Here is a 26,586-nt window from a genome sequence, read left to right on the forward strand (position 1 = left end):
GAATCATGAGCTTTCACTTTTCTCTTACATTCAAATCTTTTCTAGTGCAAAATGCTTCTTTGGGTTTTTGGGTGATGTTTTTTTTGTAGGTATGTAGGTGCAGTTTTTGTTCTGCTGTAAGTATATAGGTGCTGTCATGGCAGCAACTCTTTTGGTTTTTTGGGGTTTTTATTCTGAGACTTTGCGTATACGGTGAAGGTATCTTGTATTTTATATACGGGTTGAGACCCACTTCTCCTTTTAATTAATTTTATTTTTTTCTAAAAAAACAATAATAAAAATGAATATAAAAAATGTTATAAAAAATTATAATTTATCAAATTGTAAATTGAATGTAATAGAAAAATAATCATGATACTTTGAACTTTTAATTTTTTTCTTGTAAAATTTAACTTTATAAATTATTATTTGATTATAATATTTTATCTGTATTTACTTTTATTATTGTAATAAAATATTTTATTATGCATATCAATTATGAAAATTGATGTAGATAAAGAAGATGTTCTCAAGAAATATTTTTCTAATGAGAACAAATCACATTTATGATAAAATTGAGAAATAATATAATTCACATTCACTTCAGCTAAATATATTATTACTTTATTTTAAAATTTTGTTTATATTAATTTTTTTTAAGGAAATGTGAGAGATTTTTTTTAAAAAGAAATTTACTAGGTAGGAGGTATGTGTTTATCGATGTTGTACAGTCTAACCGTATGTATGTAACATTTGTCTTACCTCAAGAAAGGCTTCATAGGCTTAAGAAAGTATGACATTTGGTCATACTCAAAGAAATATGTTTTTGGAATTGAGAGAGACAAATTCATATTGTTTATGCTGACATATTACAGTGTTAAGCACAAATTCATGTCTACTATCTCTATTACCCATGTGTATTATTTGTACTACACGTGTTTGATAAGACACATATATCCTATATCTTATAAAGAATTGACCACATCTTGGAAACTCATTATGATTCTTGTTTAAGATAATCAATTAAGCGTAACTCATATTTATGAAATTCTCTTTTAATTAATAAATTAATTCGGTAAGTTGTCGACAAATATCTTGTTTAATCTTAAAAATACACGTTCAAAGACAAGATAGAGGTACGTATCTAGTAATATTTCTTACATTTAACACTAAATCTCTGGTGTATATTGAACACAAAAGGTTATGTTTATATAGGAAAAGAAACATATGAGCTAAGTTCAATACATAAATAGAAATATCTAATAATATCTATAATATCTCATAATATCTAACACTTCCCCTTCAAGGTGGTGCATATAGATCATATGTATTTAGTTTGTTACAAATGTAATCAATCCTAGACCCTTGTAAGGGTTTAGTAAAAATATATGCTAATTTATTATTTAAATTAACAAATTCAATCTTGATATCTTCTTATATGATATTTTTTCGAATGAAATGACAATTAATCTCGATATGTTTGGTCATTTCATGAAAAACTGGATTTGAGTTAATATGAAGAGCTCTGATTATCACTTATAAGTGTCATTTGAGTGACCTTTCCAAATTGCAATTTTTTAAGTAACTGTTTAATCCAAATAAGCTTATAAGTAGCCGAGACCATAACTCTATATTCTGCTTATGCACTAGATCTCGCCACAACACTTTCACTAGTGCAAAAAAAAGAAAAGGATATGCTTTATTTAGTGCGGCTTTTGCGCTACCCGCTTTCGTAAAAAACGCAGTGGCATTTTTGAAATTATTTTGATTTACGAATGCGGTTATTTGAATAACCGCATTCGTAAATCAAAGCACTTGATTTACGAATGCGGCTATTTGTATAACCGCACTTGTAAATCAAAGCGCTTGATTTACGAATGAATAGCCGCACTTGTAAATCAAAGCGTTTGATTTACGAATGCGGCTATTCCAATAACCGCATTCGTAAATCAAAATTCTTTGATACGAATGCGGTTTTACCTTTAGCCGCATTCGTAAAGCCTTTTTTACCCTAAATTTTGAAGCGCGCCACACACAATTTCAAACTTTATTTCTCGTCTTTGCCTTCGTTTCGCGTTCGCACTCTGAGTTCGTCTCCTTCTGCTGCATCTGCATTCCATTTGTGCAATGTAAGTTTCTTGAACTCTCTTTCTTCCTCTTCATCTTCACAAATATATGCATAAATGTTTTTTGTTTTTCTTATATATGTTTTTTTCCTTGCATTGGTGGTCTCGAAGCACTGTTTCGTTGGCTGACATTCGTTTTTCTTACATTGTTTGGTTTCTCGCATTGCTCAGTACTCTTTCATTGTCTTCGTGGTTTTTTGTGGATTTTTTGGTTTGCTCCGTTGCTGCTTCCCTGTCCGTCGTCGCTTCTGCTGTCGCCACCGTTGTTGGCGCTCCCGTGACTCTTCATCAACGTTGGCTTCACACAAGATTGACAATGTTTTAAAATTTTTAATTTTTTTTAATGATTTGGCATATACAAGTGCGGTTAAAGCAAATAACCGCACTTGTAAATGGTATTTATAAATGCGGCTATATAGCCGCATTTATATTTCTTGATTTACAAGTGCGTGTTGATCAAATGCGGCTATAAAGCCGCATTTATAAATTCGAAATAGCCGCATTTGTTTTATGTTTCTTCACTAGTGTTTGTTTCTTGTTCTTCCAAGAGATCAAGTTATCACCAATGGATACACAATAACTAGAAGTTGATCTTCTATCAAATGGAGATTATACCTAATCAACATCTGAATAACAAACGACTTTAATGTGGTTATTATGACCATATAGCAAACATTTTCCATGAGAGTCTTTAATGTACTTCAGTATACAAATGACTTCATTCCAATGATCTTCACATGGAGAATTAAGAAATTGACTCACCACACTGACCGTAAAGGAAATATCAGGACGAGTAACAGTGAGATAATTCAGTTTTCCAACTAATCTCTTATACTTCTCGGGATCTAAAAGAGGCTCCCCTTGATTGGGTAGAAGTTTGATATTGGGATCCATGGGAGTATCAACAAAATTCAAATTCATCAACCCAATTTCCTCCAAAATATCCAATGCATATTTTCTTTGAGAGATAACAATACCAAAATTCGATTGTGCTACCTCAATCCCCAAGAAATATCTGAGTTTGTCAACATCTTTGGTCTGAAAGTGTTGACAAAGGTGTTGTTTTACTTGTGAGATGTCATGGTGATCACCGCCTGTAAGAACAATGTCATCAACATATACTACAAGATAGATACACCAACACTCGAGTGACGATAAAAAACTGAATGATCTGTTTCACTGCGATTCATATCAAACTGTTGAAAAACATTGCTAAATTTTTCAAACAAGGCCCTAAGAGACCGCTTGAGGCCATATAAGGATTTGTGAAGACAACATACCAATCTAGAAGACTCCCCGTGAGCAACAAAATCAGGAGGTTGCTCCACATAAATTTCTTCCTACAAATCCCCATTAATTATAAGAAAGGCCTTTTTGACATTCGGTTGATAAAGAGACCATTGTTGAAGAGCAACCATGGCTATGAATAAGCGAACATAAGTCATCTTTGTCACTGGAGAAAAAGTATCACCATAGTCTAAACCAAAAATTTGGGTATAACCCTTAGCCACAAGAGAAGCTTTGAGACAATCAATAGTACCATTAGGACCAACTTTGATAGCAAAAATTCACCCGCAACCAACATCAGATTTCCTAGATGGTAAAGGAACAAGTTTCAAGTTCCATTAATTATTCTGAAGCGCATTCATTTTATCAAGCATGACTTACGCCAACCAGGATGAGCTAAGGAATCACCTACAAATTTTGGAATGGATACAGAAGAAATAGACGGAAGGAATGTATAAAAGGGTTGAGATAGTCTATGGTAACAAATGTGGAAAGGGATTATAAGTAGAACGTATACCTTTACGGATAGCAAAATAGGAAGATCAGGTTCAACTGTCAGAGCCGGAGGGGGATGAGGTGTTGGCACTCGAAGAGAGTCATCTAATGGACTATGAGACGTTTGACGACGACTATACACCTGAAGAGTTGGCGGCGGTGATAATGTTTACGTGCACTAAGCACAACAAGAAGAATATTAACTTGATTAGATAAAGACATAGAAGGAGAAGGACAAGACTTAAAGTAAAGGGAAGATTCACTCAAGGTGACATCTACTGAAATAAAATAACAGTTTAGAGAAGGTGAGAAACATTTATATCCTTTTTGTGATCTAGTGAACCCTTAAAAGACACATTGACTTGAGAGATAATTTATCAAGACCAAGACTAAAATTAAGAATAAAGCATGCAGACCTAAAAACTTTGGGAGGTAAAAAGTGGAGAGGGTCATGCAGAAATAAAATAAAATGAGGAATTTTGTCATCTAAAACTGAAGATGGCATGCGATTAATGAGATAACAAGCACTAAGAACAACATCACCCTAACAATGTTGAGGAACATCATCATAGATTAAAATAGTACGAGTTTGTTTCAACAAGATGTTTATTCTTGCACTCAACTACCCCATTTTGTTCAGGTGTATAAACACATGAAGTTTGATGAATAATACCATATTAAAAGAAAAGAAAGAATAAAGTAAATTTCTTGTGTATATTAAATACATAGGGATAGGAAAAGAAACATATATGGACTAAGTCCATTACATAAATAAAAATATCTACAATATCTGATGATAATATCTAATTATATTTAACAATTTGTATTCTAATTTTAAAATAAATATGCATATGTCTGGAAAATATTTTACTTGAGATACTTTATTTTGTGAATTTTGTAGGAGCTGAGGTTGTATTGATGAAGTTTATTTGTGAGCTTCAATATTTTTTCAGTTTTCATTCTACTTTGTGTAACGTTCATTTGGTAATTTATCACTTCTACTGCTTTTTCTTTCTAATTTTTTTAGTTAAGGTTGCTTGTACCAGCAAGTATACGAAAAAAATCACTTCATATGTTCCAAGTGTATTTTTCTTAAATCCACAATAAACATTAATCAACCTTCTTAAGTACTGCTGAAGCTAATCTTAGTTTGTTTCTTGTACGAAGAATTATACAGATATTCATAATTCATGGGGTGAATTAAGTTTATACCTCTTACATTTTAATTAATATTCCTCCATCCACAATCAAACAAGAAGCTCTGTACTTTTTAAAATTATGTCTATACTTCTCTGTTAGTTTTATGAACATATTATTTATATAAATGTGTAGATATTATACTGTTTTTAGTATATTATTAAATATTATAAACTATATAGTAGTAGTATCGTTTTTATTGAATTTATATATAAAAAATATATAGTATTTAATAAAATATACTTATAAAGAAGTTTATTCTGTACTTATCTATTAAAAAATAGCATATTGTTCACATTATTTATTTAAAATAGCTTATAAAATGACTAATGAAAAATAGTAATTTATATTTTTATTGTTATAATTTTCTTATACTTGTTTTGTCAAAATTATAGGCTAATTTAAAGTTACTTAAATCCTCTTTTAAATTATTTGTGTTATTTCAAAAGTTGAAAATAAAGAAACTGTAAATAATTTTAATCAACAAATTTTCAATACCAACAATTGCGTAAAATTTGTTCAAAAATATTCAACTAAATTTTAAAAAGAAAAAAAAAATTACCCTTGATAGAGAATAAACTTATAGATAAATCTGTGTTTTTAATTCGTATTTGTCTCGCCACTGAAATTGAAAAAAAAAAAGTAGTAAGTTTCTATTCCAAAAAGAAATTATGAAAAAATCGTAAGTATTTACAGTTTAACTGATCGTATGAATTTTTTTATGAAATTTTAATAATGCAGCATACAAATAGAACTGTAAATAGAATGCGTAGTTTTATTCTATAATTATTATTACATATCAATAAGATAAAATATTTCTTATTAAATACTAATATAACTATCGACAGTAATTTACCATATAAATTATTTTTAATTTTGAAAATAAACATGATGGTATACTTTAAGTATAAAAAATGTATTGGGATCTATTTAAAATGTAATATAGCAATTATACTGAATAAATATATATTTCACATTTTAATTGATAGCATTAAATAAAAGAATAAGATAGAAAAATCATCTACAACTAAACGAAAAAAAAATTGAGATCCCTTTTCCAACTTTGGAGGCATAAGGGGTGGAAAAGAAGTTAGAAAGAAGTTTCAAGAAAGTACTGAGTACAGCAGCAATGGACTTTGAAATTGATGTTATTTTTGAGGTCTCTGGAGGGATCTCCTTCTCCATTGAAGTTAATCGCTTCGAAACAATCCGTGAAGTCAAAGAGAAGATCCAAACCATCCACCATATTCCCATTTCCCAACAATATTTCGTTTTCAATGGCCAACATCTCCAAGATCATCTCTACGTTTATACCACTCCAATCCTTCACCGATCCCGCATTCATCTACTTATCACCACCGCCGATGCCGCAAACCTTGCGCCTCCTCCGCCGCCGCCGCCGACTCCACCGCCGATGAATTGCCATTCTTTTCCGGCACAACCGCTGCTGGAGCGGCAACCGTCAACACTTCCGAGCACCAAGATGCCGGATAACGCATCGGTAACGCAGCGGCGAATGACGACGACAGTGACGTTGAGCCTGAAAATGCCAAAATCCACAGATCGTATCCGTATAGAAATGGACAGAAAGGACACCGTTGGGAAGCTGAAGGAGAAGATTGCGGCGCACCAAGACATGCAAGGTGTGCCTGTGAATAGGATCGCGCTGCAGTTGCATTCAAGGCGCCAGGAATTGAAGGATCACGTGGCTCTGCAAGATTATGCGGTTGTAGAGAATCCTGAGATTGATGTGTTCTTGAAGCCGCCTCTTCCGGTGGCCGGTAGCCGCAGAACGCATCCTGGGAAGCTGAAAGTGAAGGTATTACCGATGCTAACAAAGCAGAAGATCGAGATAGAGGTGTTTCCTATGGACACGGTGTCCGTGTTGAAACCGAAGCTGGAGGAGTTGCAGCGGATGCTAGGGTTCCGTCTTCCGGAAGGTAACGGTTATTTTTTCATTCACAAACAACGAGATATGCATGAAGACCAAACATTTCATTGGCACGGAGTCAGTGACGGTGACACCATTGAAACTTTTGATGGATTCATTATAACAAACCCCCAATCTTAATTCCATCTCTTTAAATCTTAATTCCTTCTCTTTAATTCTTCTATTAAGAGAAATGCTAATTTGAGAAGTGCAGAGCCTCAAATTTACAATTGTAATGTAAATAACTTTACCTCAATCTAATCTATTCACATGGTCCACGATTCAACAACAAAATGACATTAATTTCAGTGCATCAAAATGTGTAATTATTCTCCCTCCAAATATAGAATAAATTTTTTTTAACACTCAAATATTTAAGAGTTAAGTGAATGTAACTAGGTTCAAAGTATTCTTGTTCACCTCCAAATAAACCACTGAGATCATTTTTCTTAGTAATAATACCTTCACACCATACACATTAAAAATACTCATTTCATCTTTTCTTTTCTGTTATGAATTGAGTATATCCATTCTGATATTTTTACTTTAGTAGTTTTTCTTTTCTTTTCGATTTAATCTTTTCACTTCAAAGTAGTGTATGAGTTCCTTCGTCACTCAGAATGTCTCAAATACGATTTGGGTATCAGCCTTTGCTTTTTCTATGACTTTTATTGTTGATTTTCTTTTGGGCAACTTTTTTTTTCCTTATACTAAATCATTAATAATATATATATAAGTAATGAAAAAATGTTTACTTTTGATTGTTTGATGCGATATATACAACACATTAGACATAAGTACAATGGTAAGTCACCTACCAAAAATAGTAACGATCCATGGTACCATACCAAAAAATAGACAAGTTTATATCATGGTGTTACATATAAATAAACATATACACATTAGTTAGGATATCATGTATTTCATATATAAAAGCATGATTTTGACTTAGCTCACTTGATCTCTTTCTTAACAATTATCCAGTTGGAAATTGAATTCATAACTTTGGCTTCGATATCAATTCTTGAATCAAATGCTTACCATTAAAGTTATGGCTCATAATCATGGTGTAACTCGTTCTACTTAAGATTGTAACAACCTAAGTACTATATGGTTTAATTATGATTAGGCTCACTAATTACAACCTTGAGATAATTTATGTCACACCAATACCTGTCATAGTAACAACTCGAAAGTCAACACAAAAAATGCAATGTCATAACTCCATCATGACCTTTATCAAATGAGAGCGTAGTGACTAATATAATTCACCATAATGAATTATTAAAAGAATATATTATTTCATCACAAAAATTGACTTTAATGATAAATAGTCAACGCTGACTCGTGATTGTCGTCCATCTTTTATCAATAAAAAATATGACTCTCCATGACTGAAAGCTATGATCTTTGTGTCAACTCCCTATAAAAGACGTTATTAGCCTCAATTAAACCCGCACTAAGATGAACATTACATATTAAACATTAATTAGTTATGAGAATGTAGCATCAACTTAGTGGACTAAAAGGTTATAAAATTTAATTATTTTTTAATAAATAGAGTTGGCTTAATTAGTATTTGTCATATTAATTTAATTTGTGTTGGTTTGATCGATGCTAATGACCGTAATTTAAAAAATATATATAATTTTCATTTATAATAAAATAAAATAAATTGAAAAGATTTGTAGTAGATGAATGAGATGGGAAAATAACTATGAATAAAAGAGATGAAAGATTTTTTATTTTTTTTTGAGTTCTTAACAAAAAAAAAATTGATCTTTTATTTTATTGCTTACGTTATTTTATTACTTAAATGTTTCCTAACTTGTGTTTTCTTATTATCTAGCTCATATAGTGGTTAAAGGAAAATTTTGGTTTGACACAGTCTTTTATCAAATCATTTGACAATTAATTTAAATAATAAAATATTCTATTATAAATAAATATAAATAAAACTAAAATATTATAATAAAATAATTATTTATGAAGTTGTAATGTTATTGAACAAAAGAAAGTGTCAAGCTATCATGATACTTAAAGGTTTTTTCTAATTTCATTAATTAATTTCTTATTTTCTTTTATTTGTGAAATAAATATATAATATTCAATTGTAGTTCAATAAATAACCGCAAAGTTATGAATGTTACTATTATATAATGTAATGGTGACATATTTTTTTAACTTCTAAAACTCTAGGATATATGATGATCTTTAATTACTTAACTCTTAGGTTGTTTTTTGTGAGTTTCAATTTATGTGTTTATAGTGTATACATTTTTTAAAACATATTTCTTTAATTTTAGTGTATAAAAGTTTGATTACTTTAAATATTCTATTTTTTCATGAGTATTTTATAATATTTATATGTTTTATTATCATATTTCTGCATTTGGCTGAGGTTTACTAGATTACATGTTAACAAAAAAGGAAAAAAATGAACTAAATAAATTGTACTAAAAATAATTTGTAATATAGATGATGGTTCATTCCAAAATCGTCGTCTATATCACTACATAAACGACAATTATAGATATAAAACATTGTCTATAAATGTTTTTTACTCTTTATTTATTTATGTCACGCTAGAGATATAAATTACAATTATATAAGTATAAGTATAAACAACAGATTCACTTAAAATTGTCCTTTATTTAAAAATTATAGAGGACAACATAAGTCATCGTCTATAACATGAATGTTTAGAAAACGATTACAAATATATCAACTCGAATGTTGATATTTATGGGCCTTTTTATAGTCATGAGTGTAAAGTAAAAAAAAATCTGTTGTAAAATAATAATTATATTAGTGCATTAAATTATGCATTACCCAAAGTGAAAAAGCAAGACATCAATCCCTTCCAAATCCATTTAATGCAACAATTACTATTCATCCCAAAAATAATTTATGTCTTAAGGTTATTTTATCCCGGGTAAAAAATGAAACACTCCAAGACAAATATTATTTATTTAAACACAATTCCACTAAAATAATCTTATTTTCTCTTAACTTCAATACATGCAGGTCAATTTTATTAAAAAAATGTTTGACACGTGTTAATTTTTTCATATAGAAAAACTTCGTATTGATAAAAACTTCAATAACTATATTATTAAGTCCTATTATTTAAATAAAAGTATCTATTTTGGGACACATGTTCAATGTTGGAACTGAAATTATTTGAGGAAAAAGGAGTAATTAATTATAACTTGTCCCTCAGGAACTTTTTTGTTTAGGGAAGTTTAGAAGTTTTCAGAAACCAAAGCACAAGAATGATGCCTTTTTTTTTTATCAAGAAGATGGTTTCTTGAATGAAATGAAATTTATGGGAAATGACATCAAGATCATGATGCCGATTTGGAACGTTTGTTGGGTACAGTTACAAATTAACCGTCTCACTTCATAGCGAGTGGAGGGATTTTCTTAATTTGCACCCATTTACTCACTTCTCAACAATAGCCGTTATAAATGGATGACGACGGAACGCTGTTGCCGCCGAGGTTGAGGTGGAGAATACAGTACAGAGGCAAGAAGACGGTGGATGCGTCACTGACACCGTCACAGCAGACGCAACCTACGACGGTGACCTCGCCGAGGGAGTGGTCGACAATCGTGCTGAAAGTGAAAGTGCCTGCGAGGAAAGAACGTGTTCCAATAGAAATGGACGTCAACGACACCGTTATGAAGCTGAAGGAGAAAATTCTAGAACAGAAAGGGATGTACGCCGTGGGAGTGGAGAGAGTAGTGTTGCAATGGCATAAAGAGCACGTGGAATTGGTGGACCGACAGTTGTTGAAGGATTTCGTAGATTTCGATCAACGTGAGATCGATGTGTACTTAAAGCCTCCGCCGCGACCGCCGCGGACGGTGAGGATGAAGTTGTCGGTGGTGCCGGTGAACTCGAAAGAGAGGATAGAGGTGGAGGTTAGGGCTGAGGAAAGCGTGTCGGTGTTGAGGCAGCGGATAGAGCAGGCGCACCGGATGGTTAGGTTTCGTCTTCCCACTCGCGGTCGTTATGTTTTCATTCACAATGAAAAAACGATGGACGAAAAAATGTCGTTTCGTTGGCACCGTGTTAAGCACGGTGACACCATTCGCATGCTCGATGGGTACTTGGTGAAAAATAAGAACACCCTCTCTGGATACATGATGCAAGATCAAAACGACGTCGCTCAATATCGTTCGTGACGACAAAGATTGTTGCCAGCTATTATTTGGCGGGAATGTTAGTGTTTCTTGCATAGAATTGTACGAGTAATGTGTAATATACAGTTTAACTGAACTTCGAAAATGAACGTTGGATCAATAGGTAATGGTAATAGTCGTTTTGTAGCAATTTTCTTGATAATAAAATGGACAATGATACACATACACCTATTATAAATACTTCTTTTTCCTTTCGATCTCTATCTTCCTAACACATCATTTTGTTTCTCTCTAAGTGTATCTAAGGTGTTGAACAACATTTTGGGTATCAATGAATCATTTTCAGAATAAAATTAGGTTATTGGTTTTGAATAGTAAGGACTAATGTTGTGTTGAGGTGTAGCATGCAATGGAAGACAGTTCGAAGCTTCCAGATGGACTGATTCTAGTACACTCCAACAAAAAACAAGGTAATTCGCTATTTGATATGCTTTATGGTAGTTCGCATGCAGAAAAATTGCCCTAACTTCTTAATAACATCATTTCAAATATGTAAATATAAAACGGTATTATCTTATTAACACCACTTGAAATTTGATATTAGACATTCTTTTAGGAAGCAAAAATGTTAGACATCTTATTAACAACATCTTACTAATTTTCAAATATTTCACGCATTTAATTTTACTTATAAAACTAGTTGAGAAATATTTCAATATTTCAAAAGACAAAAAAAAACACAAGATTAATTATAAAATTATAAAAAAATTATAGTATTTTCATAACATATCTATGCGTAAAACTAAAAATTTTAAGATTTTTAACCCGCTCTCTGATTAATGTTTACATACAAAATCTCACAATGCTCCTAAATACAAATTGAAAAAACATAATTTACTCAAATAATTTTTTTTGTGAACTTATATCAGACACCAGCGATTTACAACTTATTTCGCCTGCTTTTAACTCCATTTATATTTCCGTCCCTGTATTCAATGTCTAGTTAATCTTAAGAAAAAAAAATGTATATATATAGTAAAAAAAACGTTCATTGATTGCAAAATACTGAATAGCAGGTAATCGTACTTTTTTATTTCAACATAAATGAACGTATCAAAGTCTGATTTTTATTAACATGAATAAGATTACGTTATATTTCATCTCCTATTAAGCCCGTCTTCATTGATTGGGCCTGACCCATTTTCCTTGCGTTCCTTTCTTTCTTTTCTTCTTCTTTATAGGTATTATTTTCTTAATTCTACGCGCATGTTCCCAACCTTTCCGCTCCATCATTCTGTATAAATTTCTCTATCATTTTTTTTAAAACGTTTATAACCCGTGCAATGCAGGAAAAGAAGTGTAAAATATTAATTATTTATGAAGTATTACTAATATATTAATTAATTATTAAATAAATGTTAATATATAAGAAATAAATATTCAATAAATATATTAAAATTAATATAAATAATGTATAAATATAAAAAATACACATAAATAAATAAATTGTTGAAGTATCATTAAATTGACACAAATTTTTAAGTAAAATAAGTATTAAACAGTTAAGTAAAATAATGATGATTTATCTTAAAAGGCGAATAACTTGAATTTTATTATTTAGTATGTTAACCTCTACCTCAAAAAGAATCTTATCGTTTTCTTTTAAGTCACTTATCATACAAAAATTCTTCTATCCCGCTTTAAATTTTGTTGATTTAATTGACAAGTTTTCTTTTACTATTATGTATAAAAATATAATTTATAAAATCAAATATATATATATATATATATATAAATGTAAATGTAAATTAGAAAATAAATAAATTAAAAAGCAAATATTAATATATAAGAAATAAACATATAAGAAAATGATATATAAAAAAATGGTAAGAAAAAGAGATATTTTTTATTCTCTTGTGTAGATTTACATCAATCACTCCATGTATAAGAAATATATACAAGTGTATGAAGACTTTCTCTCTCCAAATTACAAGCTAATTAGGTAGGGATCCACTAATTATGAGATTCTATCATTATTAAATTAATTGTGTATAATATCGTACAATAATTGTATCCAATAATTGCGTATAATTGTATAATTTGATAGTTAATATTTCCTTAATACTCCCCTCAAGTTTTGGTAAGTGAAGATATGAAATCCCAACTTGTGTCGCAGCGTCAAAAACTGTTTCTTGCCCCACTGCCTTCGTAAAAATATCTACAAGTTGTGTGTTGGTACATATGAAGTGTAGTGTGTTGATACATATGACGTGTGTTGGTACATAAGAAGGACTGATTATCTGACTTCTAATTTTTCTCGCACAATGTGGCAGCCTATCTCAATGTGTTTTGTGCATTCATAAAATACTGGGTGGGTTTGTTGCTATATGTAATGCTGCTTGGTTTGGTTGTCACAAAAAAGTTGAGCTGACAAATTACATGACACCTTTAAATCCTGCAACAAATATCGCAACCAAACTATCTCCAAACAAGTAGTCATCGCACTACTTCCGCAGATGATCTTGATACGTTTGTCTGTTTTTTTGACTTCGATGAGAATATGGCATTTTGCACATCTAGCTGGTGAGTAAACCAATTTCTGGTTGCTGCAATGGTGAGAAGACACCTCAAAGTTGTTAATTTTGTTGTTGGTGAAAATTTTTCAAAATAGTCAACCCCTTCAATCTGAGTGTACCCTTTGCGACAAGGCGCTCCTTATATCTGTCGACGCTCTCATCTGAGTTGTACTTTATTTTTTAAACTCATTTGCATCCGATGGGTTTCAGCCCAGCGGGTAACGGTGTTAAGGTCCATGTTTGATTTAGCTGCAAGGCAGAAAGCTTTTCGTTCATTGCTTTTTGCCAATTTGAATCAAGGATAACTTGAGCCTAAGTGTGAGGTTCTTTGGTGGCTGTGATGTTAGCAAGATATGCACTATGTGCAGAAGAAAATCGTGAATTAGAAAGAAAATGATGCATAGGATACATGGTTCCATTCGGTCGGTCTTGGATAGTGGTCAAATGATTGGCTTGGGATCCCGTTACGTAGTCTTGAAGCCATGAATGTGGGGTTGATGTGCGACTGGATCGTCAAACAGGAATGTCGGTTGGAGAAGGTTCAGTAATGGGTGCTAGACTTCCTAGCGTGGGAGAAGAAGGTTGGTTTGTTAAAGGTTTAGGTGCATTGTGACAAGTAGAAGAAGAATGTTGGTTTGCTGGGGTTCAGGTGCATTATGACGAGTAGGAGAAAAAGGTTGGTTTGCTGGAGGTTCAGGTGCATTGTGACAAGTATGAGAAGAAGGTTGATCGAGTGAATGTTGGACAGGGGTGGGTAAGTCAATGTCAATAGTGGGCAAAATACCTTGGAATGGAGGTGATGATTGCGTCTGGGACTGTTGGCAGAATGGGAAAACACTTTCATGGAAGATGACATCCCGACTTGTAAAAAAAGTGTCTGCAACTATATCAAATAATTTGTATGTTTTTTTTTTATTGAGAGGATAACTAATGAAGATGCATTATCGAGCACGCGAATCAAATTTTTGCTTAGGTAAAACAACAATTGCATAACAGAGGAGTGTAGACACAACTGCTTTGACATTCAATACCTTTTTTGAGAAAAAAATTACACATAGAAATAAATTTCAATCCGTTGTCAACGCGGATGGTTTTAATAGATGCCTGAAATTGATTTTGTGCAAAAGTAATGAATGATTCTAAAAGATGTTGGGTTTGAGACTTGTTATTCATAAGAAATAACCAAGTACATTTAGTATAGTATTATAGTGAGAAAAAAACGTTTTCCAAAATGAGTTGAGGTTTTATGAGGACCCAAATGTCACAATGCAATAGATTAAATGGAGAATGAGATTTTATTGTGCTTAAAGGAAATGGTAGCCTTGTTTGTTTAGCTTCAAGACAAATACTACAATTATTATGAATGAGAATGAGATTTTTACTCATAGGTAATAAGGAAGATGCAAGTTGTAAACACCCCGGAAAAGGATGTCTGAGACGTTTCTGCTATAAATCAGGGTCGGTCGAAATTTGAGATGCGTGGACTTGGTTTGGAAGAGAGACATGTAGTATAAGTCTGCGTGTTGTTTACCCGAGCCAATCATCCTCCCCATAGCCAAGTCCTGCAAAACGCAACCATGTGGAGTAAAAACGACACAACAATTTAGTTTAGTGAATTGGTTATCTTACTAACGAACATGAGATTTAAATTAAAAGAAGAAACGCAAAGAACATCTTTGAGAGTGATATTAGTTTAAAAAAAAATTGATATATATATATATATATATATATATAAAGAAAATTCTAAGTACCATCAATTGATAAATGATACTAATTTCAATGACCATAATTAAAAAATTTAAATTGAAAGAAAAATCATCAAGAGTAATCGAAAAATATACTTTATACGACAGAAATGTTCCGTTCTCAATACATGATATCTAGATATATTCAGATTTTAGGAAAAGTTACCGTAATATGACACGTTAATTCCTGGAGAAACCAGAGTCCAAGAGTCAAGCCCATGAGGCCTTATAAATAGACAACCACCCCAGGGAGTATCTCAACTTGCTTTTCTACATACTCACTAGATATACAGAATTTTATGGTCTTACTAACTTGAGCGTCGGAGTGTAATCGCAGGAGGAGCCCCCACTCGTTCTCTGAAAGTTGATCTACTGAAGCTTAAAGGGAGGCCACCAGAAGCTCATCTGGATTCCGACCGACTTCGAGCCGGCGAGAACAAGAATCTACTATGATCAAATGCATTCTTGGTGGTATATATATAATATTCTCTTTTCTACTTGTTCTTGGTATTTTCGTTTTATGCTTATTGCTAGATTCTATCTGATCAATGGAGTCTTGAGTTTGATCCTTAAAATTTAACTCGAAAGTATTTTTAAGGATTTGAAATAGACAAAAATACTTGATAACTTGTAATGCTAGGAATAAATTCCAGGTTATTAATTGCATCATAATTATGTTCATAAAGCTGGATGATTTGTTATATATATGAGGAATAAGTGTTTAAGAAATCATCTTATGAATTTCATTTGTGAGGAATCAAGGTAAATGACTTTAAATTACAGCATAAAAAATAAGTAGTTTTGAGTATTATATATTGTATTATTTCGAAATACAAATGACTAAGATAGAAGCAATTCAATCCCTAGTATATTTATCTATATTTGATAAGTTAGTTTCGTTACTTGTTGGATCAAATCTTAAACTTTAAGTTATTTATGGTGAAATCGTTAATTTAGTTGTGAAGAAGTTCTCACATTTATTTTCTATACTTAATGAGTTTTATAAGAGAACTTCTTAATTATAGATTGTTCATGTGGGTTCAACATTCGTACTTTAAGTTGTACTATATTATAGTTGATTCGGTATATTTGATGGGATAAATTCAACAATTATGTGTCATATCATCACTAATTAATATTGTTAGTGGAAATTTAACATAAGGAACCAAATTATAGATTTTTTTAAAAACTTAGAGACCAAATTATTACTTTTTTAAAATCACAATAATTAATTAAATATTAACCTTAAATGTAGAAATCAAAAAGATAATTATACATCTCTTTTATATCACCAACTTCTCTTCTTGAATCAATCAATGGTCCTATACCTACTAGTGATGTCAAACTCAAATAAATTACTTATATATATGTGTGACTTTTAGATAACACCTTTAAATCTATTTCAGCTTTCCACATTTCCTTCGGAATGTTTCAAAAAGATGGCAGCTATTAAAAACTACACAAATAATATTTTAACTAAAAATATTGTATATATTTAGTGAAGTTATTTAATGTAAATGATAGATAAATTTTTAAAAAATTATTTTTTAATATAGATATAATTAGTACTTTATATTTTTACGTATCGGTTAGAATGTCTAGAAATCATTTATTATATTTTATGAAAATTATAATCGATGAAACAAATACAATTATTTCTGAGGTTTTTTTAGGCTAGCAGGTTAAAGTGATTTTTAATTAAAAAATTTTAAATTAAATTTAAATATCAAAGACACACTTGATTCAGCTGAAATTGATTCACAAAATTATATTTATATAACATATTTTATTTTTATAAAATACAAAATAAAGTAGATTTTGTTCATTATGTAGAGTAAATAAATATAATAAATTATAATTATGAAATGTGTTGGGTTTAATAGTGCCAAAGTTCAAGAGGGGGGTGAATTGACCTTTTAAAACTTTATCACAGAAACTGTGTTTAACACAGTTTACAGAAAATAAATCGATTTATGTGAAAATGAACAGATTTATTTCAGCACTGTTTTTGTTTGAAAAGCGTTTATACAACAAGGTTAATCACAAGATTATGCAGATAGATTTTCCAGATGCACACACACTGATATTAGAACGAAAACCAGTGAACCACAAAACAACAAACTTCAATTTCAAGCAAGTGATTAAGGTTCAATTGATAGCATGCCAATTAATTGAGTGACCTTTACACAGGCTTTTAACAAACTATGAGTGTTCTTCTTGATGTCAAGCAATTTTCCAGAAATTAAGAACAATGAATCACAGAACAGCAAGCTTCAACTTTAAGCAATTGTTTAAGGTTCAATTAATGGCTTTGACAATTTCTTGAGCAACCTATCACAGTCAATCTGTTCCAGTGGATTTTAGCAGATTATATATGTTCTTATTAGATTCAAACAACTTTTTCAGAAATTAAGAATAGTATGCACAGTGCCCAGAAAGAATAGATTTATTTTCAATTGAACATATTTATTTTTTTGCTGTTTTATCAATTATAGAGAGTGAACACAAGCAGTTATACTGGTTCACTCAACTGAGCTACATCCAGTCTTCACCAAAACCAGGTGGAAATCACTAAAACACAAGGTGGAAATCACTAAAACACAGTACAACCAAGTACAATTCCCACTGTTCTTGAAACCTACAAGAACTTAGGTACTCTTGCTGAAAAAACCTATTTCAGCTCACACACACTCTCCAAGAAAACCTATCAAGAAGAGTGTTCAACCAAACAATTACAAGAAATGAGAAGTGAAACGACTACACCTGATTGAGGATACAAAGATCTGCCTTAAACCAGTAGGCAAGATTGCTAGAACAGTAGCAGCACCTCACACCAAGCTTTTGGAACCAAACCAAGAACAAGCACTTTGTGATTTTTTGAAATCTTTAAAGAACAAATGCTAATCCTTTGTAAACTTTTGATTCTCTGCTGTAAAACTTGTTTTTGCAAATGTATGAACGATTTATAAACTCAGAAACAAGTTTTCATTTTATAGAAAACCAACTTATAACAGTTTTTAAAAAAAACAGTTAAAGCTGTTATAAAATGAACAGATTGAAAATAAAATGAACAGATATATTTTCAAAAAGCAGTTAGAGAATTTGTTAAGTGAGGAGACTTAGTCAACTATTCTGGTGCAGAGATAAAACTGAAAACGTTTAAACTTGATATGGCACCAGAGACAAAAAGAATCTATTCATTTACAGATGAACAGATTTATTTTTCAAAACAAAAACAGAGAAAGTTTAACTGTTTAAAACTCAGTCGTTTTGAAAGGTAGAAGACTTAGTCAAAATACCTGATGCACAAAATCTAATTTTCACAAGACTTATCCAAGGCATCAGTTTAAAAATGAATCTGTTTATTTAGAAAAGAACAGATTTATTTTTATGCAGTAAACGTGTTTTTTGTAAAACATGTGAAAAACAGTTTAAGAAAACTTATGCTTGTTCTTATCACATTGTCAGTGGTTATGAGGTGAGTTACTCAGCAAAAAGCCATCTCTTAGACAACCTCTAAGCACTACCTAAGACATACTTAAAGCACAACAAAATACACATGAAATGTACATAGAAGTCTTCATCAAACACAATCTTGAAGGAACAGCAACCATCTTCAACAAAATGTTCTTAAATAAAATTTGTTAAAAGACAGTTTAGATGGTAAAATATAATACAGTAAATAAAATACAATGATAACCATAAATTAGAAGTTTAAATTGAGAAAAAAAAACAGTTTAGAAATTAAATACAATTCAGAAAGTAGAAAGTAAGAAAAGTAAATGATTAAGGATAAAAAAGTAGAGAGGAAAAATTAAAAACACATGAATAAGAATACAAGTATATTCAGCTTTTAAAATATGATTTGTGAAGTAATTTTATAACTACTTTATCTGCACACGAATTGTATTAGGCTTCTTTCAACCTTTTTGAAAATATATATTAAACACGTACTTTTAAACTACAATCATCTTTTTTAAACATAGAAATTTATCTCTAATTTCTTATATTTTTAACACGAGTAAATGTATCTAAAATATGAAAATTTATAGTTTGCATCTTCTCTTCTTTCATACACAAAGAAAAATGGATGACGTTTAGAAGATGAACAGTTCCAATTCTCTTCTTTCATATACAAAGACAAATGGATGACGTTTTGAAGATGAACAGTTTAAAAGAAACTCTATTGAAAAAATTGAAAATTCAAATAATCCAACGCCTTTAAATAATGTTTGTTTAAGCCTTGACTTTTTTTTTCTTTTTTTAAATGTTAAATTTTGTATTGTATATTTATAATTTCTAAACAAAAGCACCATATATGAACTGATTGAAAACTACTTGTCTTCTAATTTTTTAGAGTATTCTGTGTTTGCTTTCCACTTCTGTCCTAATCAGCTCGACGAGCCTACGCTTTAAAACTTTTTAATTTGACTACAGAAAATGCAAGTTTTACTTTACTTATCTTAAGTTGAATGTAGAATTTTTTTTTTTCTAGACTACGTGTACTTTTAAGCGTAGGCAACTCGAGTTTATAAGAACAAAAATTAATCACAAGTCTATTTTAATTAGTAACCATTTGAAATGAAAAACTACCAAACACACACGGTATCAAAAGATGTAATAAATTCAATGAAAACTCCAAACAAAAGGTATGAAACTTATTGAAGGAAATTCTGGTTATAAAGTGAAAGCACCATTCATGATCAGACGCAAAGCTTCCGTTAACGTTGTTCCTTATTCTGATTATGGGATGGGTGCCGTTTCTTGCATGCTTCTTTTCTTTCTCTGTGGTGTATTATCTCAAGCCAACGCCCAGTATCTCTTCCAATCCTGTGATAACAGCAACGGAAACTACACAGCCAATAGCACCTATAACACCAATCTCATCACCCTTTTATCCAATCTTTCTTCCAACACGGAAATCAACTATGGTTTCTACAACTTCTCTCATGGTCAAAACGCAGACAAAGTGAACGCTATTGGGTTGTGCAGGGGAGATGTGGAGCCAAATGAGTGCCGCAGTTGCCTCAAAGATGCCGGAGGCAATATCACACAGCTTTGTCCAAACCAGAAAGAGGCTACTATATATTATGACAACTGCCTGTTGCGCTACTCAAACCACTCAATATTTGGGGTCTTGGACATTTCTCCTGATTTTTATATGGCAAACCCAAACAATGCAACAGAAGTGGTTGAGTTCAATCGAGTGCTCGACGACTTATTGAAGGAACTCAAAGGCAAAGCAGCCTCCGGTGACTCTCGTCGTAAGTATGCTACGGATAATGACACAACTATGAATTTTCAAACCATATATGGTCTTTTGCAGTGCTCCCCTGATTTGACTCAGACAGACTGCAATGATTGCTTGGATGAGGCTATCACACGAATACCAACTTGCTGCGACGACAGGAGAGGTGGTAGAGTTGTTGGACCCAGTTGTAATATTAGATATGAAAACTACCGCTTCTACGAACAAACCACGATAATAGACCCAGAGACACCACCACCATCCACAATTAACACTTCCCCGGAAGGTACTTATCATTATATTTAATTGCTAATAGCCTAATAATTACAGTTGAGTTCGTGATCCCCCTTTATCATTTTCCTCTCTATGCTGTTTTTACTGTCCTTAATCCTTCGAGTGTCTAACACGGCAGAGGATTCTTGTTTTTGCAGAAAGTAGCAACACAACAATAATTGTCATTGCCGTAATTGTGCCTGCTGCTGCTGTTGTTTTGGTCACCTGTCTCTTCCTGTATTTAAGGAGGAGGAAGGCAAGGAAAAATCTTGCAGGCAAGTCCAGTTATCAATTTACTCCTATATATATATTGTTAAAAAAAATTATAACGGACAAGATAAACATATAGGATCTGTCATAATATAGAGTAATTCTTACTATAAATAATAATTGAACTACATGGAATATCAAACAGGTCTGAATATGAAAATCTTCGATAAGTGTAAGTCACATATATTTTGAATAGAAAGAGGGAGATGTAAACCTTTTATGTTCTGGTTTCAAAAATTATAATTTAGAGTAATTTGTTTCCCTACAGTAATAATTGAACAGCATACAATTTATCGAACTGACAGAATATGAGAAAATTTCAATAATTCAAAGCATGAGCAAGTCACGACTACTTTGAATAGAAACAGGGAGTTGTATGCCTTTTGTATTTTGGTTTAAAAAATTATAAGAAATCACGAATTCACAGAGAGCGGTATTGTTCTTCGAACATATTCGAAAAACTGACTAGTTCAAATCCGTTTCCCATGTGAAGTTAAAGAAGAAGAAGATGAAAAGGAGGAGGATGAAATTAGCATTGTTGAGTCATTGCAATTCAACTTTGACACAATACGAGTTGCTACCGAGGACTTTTCTGATTCTAATAAACTTGGACAAGGTGGATTTGGAGCTGTTTACTGGGTAAGTAACCCTGTTGATTCAGACACACATCATCAAAAAAACGTGCTATAACAGCAGTTACCAAATTATTTACTATACATGAGAGAGATATATTTTCAGGGTAGGCTCTCCAATGGACAGATAATTGCAGTCAAAAGGTTGTCAAGAGATTCTGGGCAAGGAGATACGGAATTTAAGAATGAAGTGCTTTTAGTTGTCAAGCTTCAGCACCGAAATTTAGTCAGGCTACTTGGTTTCTGCTTGGAAGGAAGAGAAAGACTACTTGTCTATGAATTTGTTCCCAATAAAAGCCTTGATTACTTCATATTTGGTAACTTTATAACTGCTCTTCTATATTTCACTTTTTGCTCAATACACACCTAATTATTCATAAACTTAAAACTGTTGGCGGCTATATATGCAGATCCATCCATGAAAGCCCAATTGGATTGGGAAAAGCGCTACAAAATCATTAGAGGTATTGCTCGAGGTCTTCTCTACCTTCACGAAGATTCTCAGCTACGAATTATCCATCGAGATCTCAAAGCAAGCAACATTCTCTTAGACCAAGAGATGAATCCTAAGATAGCAGATTTTGGCATGGCCAGACTGGTTTTAATGGATCAAACTCAAGCAAATACCAGTAGAATTGTTGGAACCTAGTAAGTATTAGAATATGTTATAGCTTGTTGATGGTTGAGACTTTAATTTCAATCAACCATTGAAGAGAACTTTTATCAATGGTAAAATGAATTAGTAACTTTTCAAAGAGTTTACATCTAAGGTAGTTGTTAGAATCAATCTGTTTCGTATGCTGTGATAGCGTAAATTATTTTTAGTACTAATTCAGATTTAAAGCTGTCAATGGCATTAGAAACTGAAACAGAACGAAAGTAATAATCCTGTCAATATATTGGTCTGTAGTGGATATATGGCACCGGAGTATGCGATGCATGGACAGTTTTCAGTGAAATCAGACGTCTTCAGTTTTGGTGTACTGATTCTTGAGATTGTAAGCGGCCAGAAAAACAGTGGAATTAATAATGGAGAGAATATGGAGGATCTACTAAACTTCGTAAGTCTTTCTTTTGTCACTGTTATTTCTTCATCACGACTTAAAATAATGGATTAGAAGATTACATGCTCCAAAACATTAATGTAGAAGTGAATCCATGATCATGATGTGATGACAAATTTTGCAGGCTTGGAGAAACTGGAAGGAGGGGAAGGCTATAAATATTGTAGATCCATCACTGAACAGCAATTCACGGAATGAAATGCTGAGATGCATCCATATTGGTTTACTCTGTGTTCAAGAAAATTTAGTTGACAGACCAACCATGGCTAACATTGTGCTGATGCTTAACAGCTATTCTCTGAGTCTCCCGATTCCTGCAGAACCAGCATTTTATATGAACAGTAGAACTAGAAGCCTTCCAGAGATGCAGTCATGGGATTATAATTCACGGGAAACAGGATCAAGTGAACCAATACTTAAATCGGCTCAAGAATCAGAAAATGAAGTTTCAATTACTGAGCTATACCCTCGCTAGATGTTGGATTTATTCATTATCCATCTTTCTTCTCTTGGACCAAAATATAATGTCTTACAGTCTGCAAAATTTTGTTAAATACATTTTTTCCCTACTGAGACTGAAACCTGTGATGATTTTCTTTTAATCTAATTAATATATTTCTTCAATTAATACGTAATTTCATTTTTATTAATGTATTTATAAAATGGTTTATAAAATATCCAAATATTCCTTAATTAGTGTCTGATAGTTTGCTCCTTGTAAAATTATTCATGGGTAGAATGTTTTTGAGAGATGAGATTGATAGTTTGGTCCTTTTCAATTTTCTACCTTTTAATAATCTCATGTTCGATATTATGATATGTGTGTATAGGAAAAAGTTTTATTGACAGTGTGATTAACACTATTCAATAACCCCCTCTATAATAATATTATAATATTTTAAATTAAAAATTAAAATGAAAATGATTAAAATATTAATTTATCTATTTGCTTTGTTCGTACTGTTTAAAGTGTCAAAGGATGAGGTCCTGTGTGTATAATGATTTAAATATGACAATTTAATGTTTGAAAACTTTTAAACACACAAATAAACAAGAATAAAATATTTCCTGCAATAGTAGAACTTGTAAAGAGATGGATGAAGTGTATACTTCGTTCTGTATGCTACTCGAAGTTTTAGTATGTTTTTTTTTATGGGTAATGATATATTAATAATTTTATTTTTTATACAATTATATCATAATTTTTAATATTTTTTATATTATTTAATTACAAATTTATTTTTTATTATATAAATTTATATTTAAATAAATCAAATCAAGAATGGTATAGAATTTATAGCTGTTAAAATATCAATTTTTTTTATATTGTCAAAATAATTTTACCTTCTCAAAATTCAAAAATGTTTTTTTCACAACTCTGTTGCACCCTACAACCCAATAAATATTATTATTTTAATTATTTATAAAAATTTATAATTTTGAAAAAAATTATACCATTTTATGTTTTGCTTGTATTTTCACTAAGGGTTTTTTTTTTCTTTTTTTTTTGTTACAAATATTAATATTTATTGTCCAAATTCTTGTATAAGGGTTGGGACATACCTGAAATGTCCCTCTTAATTTTAATTTTATTCTTTGTTGATAAAAAAAAACGGGTGGACCACGGTTGTTAAAATATCATAACTCCTCAGAATAACAAATTTTGTCACCTTTCACCCCGACAAATTTTTTTTAAAAAAAATAACAAAAAACTTGTAATAAATAATGAAAACAACCCAAATACATGATCTCCAAGTTGCAATACTCAGATACTCATCTCCGAATTTTCTGACAACCTTCATAGTCTGAGTCGCAATAAGATGATGTCGGTGTCAGATTCATGTTTCTAATAAGTTTGTGATTTGAAGATGAAATGAAAAGCAAATGTGATTTGTTATGATTCAGTGAAAATAGAGAGAAACACCTACCCGTGAGCATATGCGAAGATATTCCTTCATGAATTGTCATTTATTTGTTTTGATTTGATCTGGGAAATTGATTGTGTCTATAATTTTCTATATTTGAATTTGGAAGCATCATAATTTTCTAATCTGTTGTTTAGTGAATTAAGATGGGTTTGATATTTAAATTCAAATATATTCATTTACTATGCTTGAGGACAAGCAAGATTATAAGTTGGGGAGAGTGATAAGTGTCTAATTTTAGTAATATTTCATATTAAAATATAGACACTTATGAGGATTTATTGCTAATTTACATATAAAATAATCCCTAATTTATGAATTTATACATTTTTATATTTTTTATGATCTTTTATTTGAATAAGAGTATTTTATTCCCAAATTTGGTGTTAATTGCAGATTTATAAGGAAGATTGGAGATTTGGATTAAAGATAAATGATTTGACCTAAAAAGATAAAGATAGAAGGTCCCATAATGGAAAAGATACAAAAAAGATTGGGTCTTTTTTATGTTTTATTATTTAGCCCATTAGTGCGACACAGGAAGCCACCTAACCCTAGAAAACTATGATAAATAGAGGGCTATAGGCTCAACTCTAGGGTGCCAGATTGAGAGGAAAACACCATAGAGTGAATTGTAACCCAATTGGGAGAATGGAAGGTGATAGAAGTATGCGTGGCTAATTCTATCCTTTGGGATTTGGAGTAATCTGCTCAAACTCTTATGTATTGAGGTGATATTTTATATATTAATATTCAGTTCTTAATTGATTATTGGTATTGTTGTTTTACTTTTAATTTTCCGTGACAAATTGAGAATATTAAATCTGACCGGGAGGTATTTTTAGGGTTCGGACCTAAACAACAATACTTAACATATTTGAGTGCTAGGAATATATTTGAAATGTTAATTGTTGCTATTAAACGTCTGAGCTTCGTTCTAAGTTGTTCTTATAATTATGCGTTGTTCTGTTTTTATACTTAGCGATTATTGTACTCGATAATTCACTGTTCCTTGTGGGATCGATATCCGTCCTTAGGGAAATTATTACTTTTGACAAACGCGGTGCACTTGCCGTAAAAAGTCATCAGCAACCAAAAGTTTTTAGGTGAGAAAGTGAAGGTGGATGATTATATAGTATCTCAAAAGGTGATTTATTTTTTAGTAAAGGTGATGACAAACAATTAATGATATATGTGGCGGTTAAAACGCATCTCCCCAAAATTCTAATGGTAGATGAGATTGAAATATGAGGACTCGTGTTGTGGTTAAGGAGTGTAAACGCAAGTGCGTTGACATTCAATATGAGGACCCCAAATGTCACAATGCAATAGATTAAATGGAGAATGAGATTTTATTATCCTTAAAGGAAAGGTAACTTGTCTGTTTAACTTTGGGACAAATACTACAATTATTATGAATGGGAATAAGATTTTTATCGATAGGTAGTAATGAAGATGCAAGTTGTAGACGCGTCAGAGAAGGATGTTCGAGATGCTTATGCCATAAATCAGGTCGGTCGAAATTTGAGATATGTGGTATTGGTTTGGAAGAGGGGACATGTAGTATAAACATGCATGTTTTTACTCGAGCCAATCATCCTTCCTGTAGCCAAGTCCTGTAAAACGCAACCATGTGTGAAAAAAACTTATCTTACTAACGAAGATGAGATTAAAATTTAAAGAGGGAAGA

The 26,586-nt window shown here is 31.4% G+C and overlaps 3 protein-coding genes across 3 annotated transcripts; all 3 read left to right on the forward strand.

Moving 5' to 3' along the window:
* The first annotated feature begins 6,142 nt into the window (after positions 1–6,142).
* On the forward strand, positions 6,143–7,155 carry LOC137828861 (ubiquitin domain-containing protein 7SL RNA1-like). Its single transcript, XM_068635599.1, has one exon. The coding sequence runs from the start codon at positions 6,214–6,216 to the stop codon at positions 7,153–7,155; it is 942 nt and encodes a 313-aa protein (XP_068491700.1). The 5' UTR covers positions 6,143–6,213.
* Positions 7,156–10,485: 3,330 nt separating this feature from the next.
* On the forward strand, positions 10,486–11,205 carry LOC137827990 (uncharacterized). The gene has a single exon (XM_068634381.1). The coding sequence runs from the start codon at positions 10,486–10,488 to the stop codon at positions 11,203–11,205; it is 720 nt and encodes a 239-aa protein (XP_068490482.1).
* An 8,846-nt stretch (positions 11,206–20,051) lies between these two features.
* Positions 20,052–23,599, forward strand: LOC137828451 (cysteine-rich receptor-like protein kinase 10). Its single transcript, XM_068635039.1, has 7 exons — positions 20,052–21,018; positions 21,164–21,280; positions 21,769–21,914; positions 22,014–22,224; positions 22,318–22,555; positions 22,818–22,968; positions 23,096–23,599. Exons 1-7 carry the CDS (start codon positions 20,136–20,138, stop codon positions 23,444–23,446), a joined length of 2,097 nt encoding a protein of 698 aa, XP_068491140.1. The 5' UTR covers positions 20,052–20,135; the 3' UTR covers positions 23,447–23,599.
* Positions 23,600–26,586: the final 2,987 nt, after the last annotated feature.

The sequence above is a fragment of the Phaseolus vulgaris genome, chromosome 7 (genome assembly GCF_000499845.2).
Source record: "Phaseolus vulgaris cultivar G19833 chromosome 7, P. vulgaris v2.0, whole genome shotgun sequence".
NCBI classification, from domain to species: Eukaryota; Viridiplantae; Streptophyta; class Magnoliopsida; order Fabales; family Fabaceae; genus Phaseolus; species Phaseolus vulgaris.